The sequence below is a fragment of the Artemia franciscana genome, unplaced genomic scaffold (assembly GCF_032884065.1).
Source record: "Artemia franciscana unplaced genomic scaffold, ASM3288406v1 PGA_scaffold_1179, whole genome shotgun sequence".
Lineage (NCBI taxonomy): Eukaryota > Metazoa > Arthropoda > Branchiopoda > Anostraca > Artemiidae > Artemia > Artemia franciscana.
The window spans coordinates 236989-244781 of NW_027062617.1; the positions used below are offsets into that span (position 1 = coordinate 236989).

The 7793-nt window shown below is 37.5% G+C and overlaps 1 protein-coding gene across 3 annotated transcripts in view; it reads left to right on the forward strand.

Moving 5' to 3' along the window:
- LOC136041204 (lysosome membrane protein 2-like) overlaps positions 1–3773 on the forward strand; it is a 177554-nt gene extending 173781 nt beyond the window's left edge. For all 3 annotated transcript variants that reach the window (XM_065725778.1, XM_065725779.1, XM_065725781.1), the window contains one exon: positions 2298–3773. In XM_065725778.1, the coding sequence (XP_065581850.1) occupies positions 2298–2600 (303 nt within the window). In that variant the 3' untranslated portion in view covers positions 2601–3773. The remainder of the gene's footprint in view (positions 1–2297) is intronic.
- The last annotated feature ends 4020 nt before the right edge of the window (positions 3774–7793 follow it).

The following is a 7793-nucleotide window of genomic DNA, read 5'->3' on the forward strand; positions in this document are numbered from 1 at the left end:
AAGAAACTAACGAAGGTACCGGTTTGTTCTTGAGTTCTACACAACATAAACTTGAGTCAGTACCGAAATTCCTTCCCCCTACGGAAAAAAACTCAAAATAAAATTCTCAAATTTGGAAAGCCTTTTTTCCATGGGGATATTTTCCAAGGGTTTTTTTTCGGCGAGGGGGTATTCTCCGCGGGGGTATTTTCCGCAGGGGGTAAACACCTAGAACCAGTCAGAAGCTACAGCAAAACAAGATAGTGTGGCAAGAGAAGTGACACTCTAAGTAAAATACAACCTAATCATGTGGCACTCTTAAGTAAAACACCACCCAGTCATGGTTTTTATTGTTTTTATATAGCAAGTATGAGTGAACCAAGCTTCGCTCGGTGATAAGAAAGGCAGTATTTTTACTCAATTTTATTTTATTCGCTGCAGAAAGAAAAATCAATAGGGCATTAAGAGTGTGGGTATTGTGAATTCAATCCATGTGAAAAATGTTTTTCTAAAATTAATTAAAGTTTTTCTTAATTTTCTAAAAGTCGTGACCTATCTTGATCGTTTTTTTCGCCCTGGAAAACAAACAATCATCTTATTACAAATAATCTTTATTAAACGAACAATAATCAACCAGTCAAGCTTGGTCTCTTGGCATACAAATTATAACTTAATTTTTCTGCCACAAAGCGTAGCATTTAATGCGAAGCAATTAATAATCAGTGACTCACTTAACAGCTATCAAACAGGAATGTATTATCTCTAGAAACTTGGATCCAACTGATATGTGGTAGTTTTCTCAAAAGGGGGGCTCATTTACGATCTTCGTGTTTAAATCGGAGAATAAAAAGGAGGTGCAACTTCAATTGCTCTTATGTGGTACACCAGATTTCATAGAGACTCGGGGTTTCAGCACAGAAATCGACCATTATTACCGGGAAAGTTATTTAAAATGTCCTTGTTGTTTATAGCGTACCTCTTTTTCATCTCAGAGAAAGATACTTAGGTATATAGACCATGAGCTTTGCTAGAGTCTAACTAGCGGTAGCACTGATAATCATAATTTTCATAGAGGGGGGGGGGGGAACTACAAAATCTTTTTGACTCTCTTTATTCAAACAAAGACGGTTAGGTATAATTAAAACGAGCTTAGCTAGAATCGAACTAGCTGCGATACCAATAATCGTCATTATTCGCTTGGGGGGGGGGGGGGGGGGGTTCGTAGTGCAAAAACCTGTTTTATGCTCTGTTCTTATCTCAAACAACGATAGATAGGCATTAAACCATGAGCTTAGCTAGAATTTAACTAGTTTGGGCTCCAATATTCATCTCATTTATTGGGAGGAGGCATAGTTCGAAAACCTCTTCAAATCTCGTTTCTTATCTCACACTAAGATAGGGAGGTATAAAAACAATGAGGTTAGCTAGAATCAAACTTGTTTGGGTAGCAATTTTCTTTATTAATATAAGGTGGCAGTCTAAAAATCTCTATTTTCAGAATATTGTAGAGATAGTAATATTACTAGAGTTTTATTATAAAGAGTATTGTAGGGTATTATATTCTACTCCCATCTCAAGCAAAGATAGTTTGGGGTAACAACCACGAGCTTAGCTAGAATCTAACTAGCCTGGGTAGCAATATTCATCTTTCTTCATTGGGGACAATACTAAAACTGTTTATGCCCTTTTCTCATCTGAACCAAAGATAGACACGACAACCACGAGCTTAGCTAGTATATGGCTATTTTTGGTACCAATATCCATTGTTTTCCATTGGGGGAGGGGGGGTACTTCTTACTCTGTTTTCACATCGCAAACAAGATAGTTAGGTTTAACAACTAAGAGCTTAGATATAATCTAGCAAGCCTGGGCAGAAATATTGATCATTTCATTGAGGAGGGATGGAGAAACAGTACGAAAATCTCTTTCATGTTCTTTTCTTCCATCTCAAACAAAGACAGTTTGACATAACAGCCACAAGCCTAATAAGAATTTTATTAGTTTGGGTACCAATATTCGGGGGTGGGGTATAGTATTAAAAAAACTCCCTTTTCTTATCTCAAATAAAATTAGTTAGGTATAACAACCATGAGCTTAACTAGAAATTTAACTAGTTCGGCTGCCTATATCATCATTTTTCATTTGGCTTGGGGGGGGGGACACTACAGAAACTGGTATTACACCTCAATTTGTAAAACAAATCTATCGTTGTACATATATATTAGTTTTAGGTATATGACATAGCTAATCCTGCATCCTAGGATACGCCTATTCTAGTACCCCAAGTTGACACCAAAACTAATCTTTTTTCTTTTCAGGGTATTGATGGTCTACCAGACTCTGTATCTCAAGAGTTAAAATTGGCCACCCAAGGGACAGAAGTTATAAAGAACGGTGTCTGCTACGGTTTATTTGCAATTGGAGGACTACTTTTACTAACAGTTGCGATAATCGCTGTTAGACGCGAGAAATCGCAAAAATATGCTGCAAAAAGTACCGAAATGGAAACTCGCAACGGTGACTCGAGTCAAGACACGTTTGTTCGTATTGGTTCAGGAAAGGTAGAAGGCCTTCCTGGGATAATATCTGGGAGTGATTTGTCGGAGGAGCAAAAACTGTGATGTCGATTAGACTTTGTAAAAGTAAAATTAAGTGAGCGTGCCATAGATAGCGGCTTATTGTTGCTCAAAGGAGGAGCTTCTGCAAAGCCTCACAATTTACAAGATCTCATACTCAGTAGTAAAATGGCGCAGAAAGCGAAGAATGGTGGACCTCAATTGTTGGTTGTGTTTTCATCGCCTTGATTCCCTTAAAACTACCTGAACCTTCGTTAGGATTAGCATGACCAATTTGTTTTATATGTGTTTCCTAACCTATTCTTGTAAATATTTTTGTATGTAAATATTTCTTGGGTTTTTCTTTTGAAATTTTTGGTTTTAGAGTTTTTGCATACTCGAAAACCATTGAAGTTATACATGATTTATCAGCCTCTAATTGGATTTGGTGAGTGGCCGACCGATGTTGATCATTTGATTGGCTGACGTTTTTAGGATACCATAAAGACTAGATTTTTCGACCATGCTTCTGAAAACGGTTAACAAAAAGCAGTATGTTCAATCAAACATGTACCTAGGAATTCATGTTGGATAAATTGTCTGCTACCAACACCAATGGTAAAATTCAAATATGCGTGTTACTAAACTCTGCCCATTTTAAAGTTACCTTGTCAATATTTGAAAACAAAATTGAAGTATCAAAATGTGCATTTTAATATACATTTTTTTTTAAGTCAAAACTTTTATTTTTGGGCTGATTAGCATTAAGTTTAGACTTAGAATTTTTAATTTCATCTTTAAAAAAACGACATTAATTAAAAACGTTCATATTCTTCGCCAGAGCATGAACCGTTTATTATTTATTTAAGGTACTTCATATTGTTTCACCAAAGCTGTAACAGAAGAAAAAAAAGAGGGAGAAAGAGTGAGAGAGAAGATTCAAAGAAATAAAGAAGAAAGTAGAGAATAGCAGATAATCGGGTGCACCAGACTGGGATTTATCTGATGTAGCTAAATCCCAAGTTTTAAATGAGGCAAAGTTTTACTAATAATTTTTTCTTGTGTTTTAAATTTTGGCAAAAAAGAACTGGGAAATGAATATTTTATTTTAGTGAATTCGTATGTTTTTGCATATCTAGGGCATGAATTTGCATATCTACATACATCATTCTTTCGTGACTATAGCGTTTTTTTTAAATTTTTGTGTTGATTTTTTATATAAATGAAAAATTCAACATATTTTGTCTGGATCTAAACTCTGTTGCAAAAGACAGGAATTGCGTCAACTACTGAGTTTTGAATAGTTTTAATTCTTTAGGCAATTCAGAATCGAAGTGGACCAAGTCCATTGAACTAGCTTTGGATACACATACTCATAGTTCATGAAGTAAAAAAAAATACTCCAATATGGTTATAATTTCGCAATACTCCCGCTGAAATTTTTTTTCTCCCCACTGAAAGTTCCCCCAGACAATCCCCCCCCCCCTTAAGAAAAGTCCCCCGCAAAAAATGTCCGTATATTTTCCAAAAACAAATACTATCTGTAAGCAATTGACAACAAACAAAACTTAAAAAGGCCCTTAAGCCTCTGCAAGGGGGTGCTCTATTTGTTTTGCAGTTACAGAGGGAGGAAGATACCTCAAAGGGTGCATTTTAATGCCGAAACATCCCAGCTCTTATTGAGCCCCAAACGAATTTTTTAAGAATCCTTCCTAAATTATACTATTGAGTACTAAATACGAAAAATAAGGACTGAAAAATCGATCGTTTTCTCCCCACTAAAAGTTCCCACAAACAATCCCCACCCCCCGCGGAAAATGTCCGTATATTTTCCAAAAACAAATACTATCTGTAAGCAATTGACAACAAACAAAACTTAAAAAGGCCCTTAAACCTCTGCAAGGGGGTGCTCTATTTGTTTTGCAGTTACAGAGGGAAGGAGATACCTCAAAGGGTGCATTTCAATGCCGAAACATCCCAGCTGTTTATTTGACATTTTATTTAACAACACCATATTTATTTGACATTTGGACTGTTTTTTAACAAAATGACTATCTCAAAATTGGGGTCCGATATATTTGGGTAAAAGAAGCCATGGTACAACATGGCTTCATGGTACAACAAAACCAATGAAAAAAAAAACGCCCAAAAATTTAACAGAATTCAATAAAAGTTCAAAAATTTGTTTGGATTTTGTGCAAATCGCGGATATTGGCGAATAACTCATTTCATACTTTGTTAGGTATTTGATTTTAAAACTTTTCATTTTTGGTCTTTTATTGAATTTTAATTAATTTTTGGCGCTTTTTTTCATTGGTTTTGTTGTACTTTCTATGCTTGTTTTTTTTCCTTGATCAAATTATTTTGTTCGCGCTGAAGAAGAATGAGGCGGCTGTTCTCTCGAAATATTCGCTTTCTGCGTTTTCTTCAGTATTTTCATTTGGCCTCTAAAAAACCCGATTTTTGATTGTTTTCTTTCTTTATGCGAGAACTAAATGCTTACTTGCTACATAAAACTCAATTGGAAATTAACAGAATAGATATTTTTCTATCTTCTGTGTGCATTATTATATGAACAACTCACCTCACTGAATCAAGGCTTAGGTCACAAAGGTCCATTGGCTTCATCATTAAATTATCGAATAAAATCCCCGGTCTTAGTACTTAACCTGGACTGTGTCTCAATGCAATTGAATACGAAGAAGAAGGGATTTGAAGCTGGGATCTTGATGGCATCTTGGCAGAGATGGATGCAGAATTTATATGAGGCATTGATAAAAATTTGGCTCCCTCGTCGTGTTTTTCGCCTCTCCAATTTAGTACAATTTCTGATCTTCTGAGGGGGTTGGGGGCATGCGCCCCAAACCCTTCTTCTGAATCTTGGATCCAGGGGCTCTTATACTAATTGATGATTGGCCTCTTCTTCACAATTTGCTTTTTTTACTGACTTATGTGTGCATAATGTCAATGAAAATGTTACCATTGCCCAATTTAAATAGTCATATTTAATTAGCCTATAATCGGTCGTCAAAACTGAAAGATGCACATAAAAAAAAGCTAAGAGCTCATATGACATTTGGAACGAGGTTGGAAGAGCCAAGAGCTCATATGGCATGAGCTCTTAGCTTTTTTAAAAATTTTAAGAATCAATAGATTGCTTTAAAAGGAAAATCAGAGGCTTAATGCCGGTCCGGGATTAAAAATAAGAGCTCTGAGTCACGAGGTCCTTCTAAATGTCAAAATCCATTAGGATCCGATCACCCACTCCTAAGTTAAAAATAACTCAATTTTTCCTCTCCCTTCAGTCCCCCAGATGGTCGAATCAGGGAAAACGACTTTATCAAGTCAATTTGTGCAGCTTTCTGACACACCTGCGAATTTCCATCGTCCCAGCACGTCCAGAAGCACCAAACTCGCTAAAGCACTGAATCCCACCCCCTAACTCCCCCAAAGAGAGTGGATCCAGTCCGGTTACATCAATCACGAATCTACGAAAGTTATAAGCGTTTTCCAAGATTTCCGGTTTCCCCCTCCAACTCCCCCCAATCTCAACACATCTGGTCTGGATTTGAAATAAGAGCTCTGAGACATGAGTTTCTTATAAACATTAAAATTTCATTAAGATCCGTTCTTAAGTTAAAAATACTCAATTTTTCCAAATTAACAACCCGCAGCTCCCCCAAAGAGAATGGATTATATCAATCATGTCTAATTATGTCAGTCACGTATCTATAACTTGTTCTTCCCATCAAGTTTCATCCCGATCTCTCCACTCTAAGCGTTTTCCAATATTTCCGGTCTTCCGCTCCACCCCCCCCCCCAATGTCACTGGATCTGGTCGGGGTTTAAAATGAGAGTTCTAAAGGACAAGAACCTTCTAAATGTCAAATTTCATTAACATCTGATCACCCGTTGGTAAGTTACAAATACATCATTTTTCTGATTTTCCGTATTAGTCCCCCCCTCCAACTCCACCAAATAGAGCGGATACGGTCCGGTTATGTCAGCCACTTACCTTGGACTTGTGCTTATTCTTCCCACCAAGTTTCATCCTAATCTCTCCGCTTTAAGCGTTTTCCAAGATTTCTGCTCCCCCCCCCCATGACACTGGGTTCGGTCGGGATTTAAAATAAGAGATCTGAGTTACAAGGTCCTTCTAAATATGAAATTTCAAAAAGATCCGATCATTTCTTCATAAGTTAAAAACACCTCTTTTTTAATGTTTTAGAATTAACCCTTCCCCCCAGCTCCTCCAAAGAGAGCGGATCCGGTTATATCAATCATGTATCTAGGAATTGTGCTTATTTCTCCCACCAAGTCTTATCCCGATCCCTCCACTATAAGCGTTTTCCAAAATTTTAGGTCCCCCCACAACTCCCTCCAATGCCACTGGATCCGGTCGGGATTTAAAATAAGAGCTCTGAGACACGATTTCCTCCCAAACATCGAATTTCAGTAAGACCTGATTATTCCTTCGTAAGCTAAAAATACCTCATTTTTTCTAATTTTTCAGAATTAACACTCCCCCCCCCCAAAAAAAAGAGCGGATACGTTCCGATTATGTCAATCACGTATCTAGGACTTGTGACTATTTTCCCCACTAAGTTTCATCCTGATCCCTCGGCTCTAAGCGTGTTCTAATATTTTAGGCCCCCCCCCCCCAATGTCACCGGATACGGTCGGGATTTAAAATAAGAGCTCTGAGACACGATATCCTTTGAAGAAACAAATTTCAATAAGATCCGATCACTCCTTCATAAGTTAAAAATACCTCATTTTTCTAATTTTTCAGAATTAACCCTCCCCTCAAACTCCCCCAAAGAGAGCGGATCCGTTCCGGTTATGTCAATCACATATATAGGACTTGTGCTTGTTTTTCCCACCAAGTTTCATCCCGATCCCTCCACTCTAAGCATTTTCCAAGACTTTAGGTTTCCCCACCCCAACTCCCCCCAATGTCACCTGATCCGGTCAGGATTAAAATAAGAGCTCTGAGACGATATCCTTCCAACATCAAATTCATTAAGATCCGATCACCCGTCCATAAGTTAAAAATACCTCCTTTTTTTCTAATTTTTCCGATTTAACCGTCCCCCAACACCCCCCAGATTTTTAATTTAATTTGGCCTGGTTCCTGATACGCCTGCCAAATTTCATCGTCCTAGCTTACCTGGAAGTGCCTAAAGTAGCAAAACCGGGACAGACAGATCGACAGAATTTGCGATCGCTATATGCCACTTGGTTAATACCAAGTGCCAT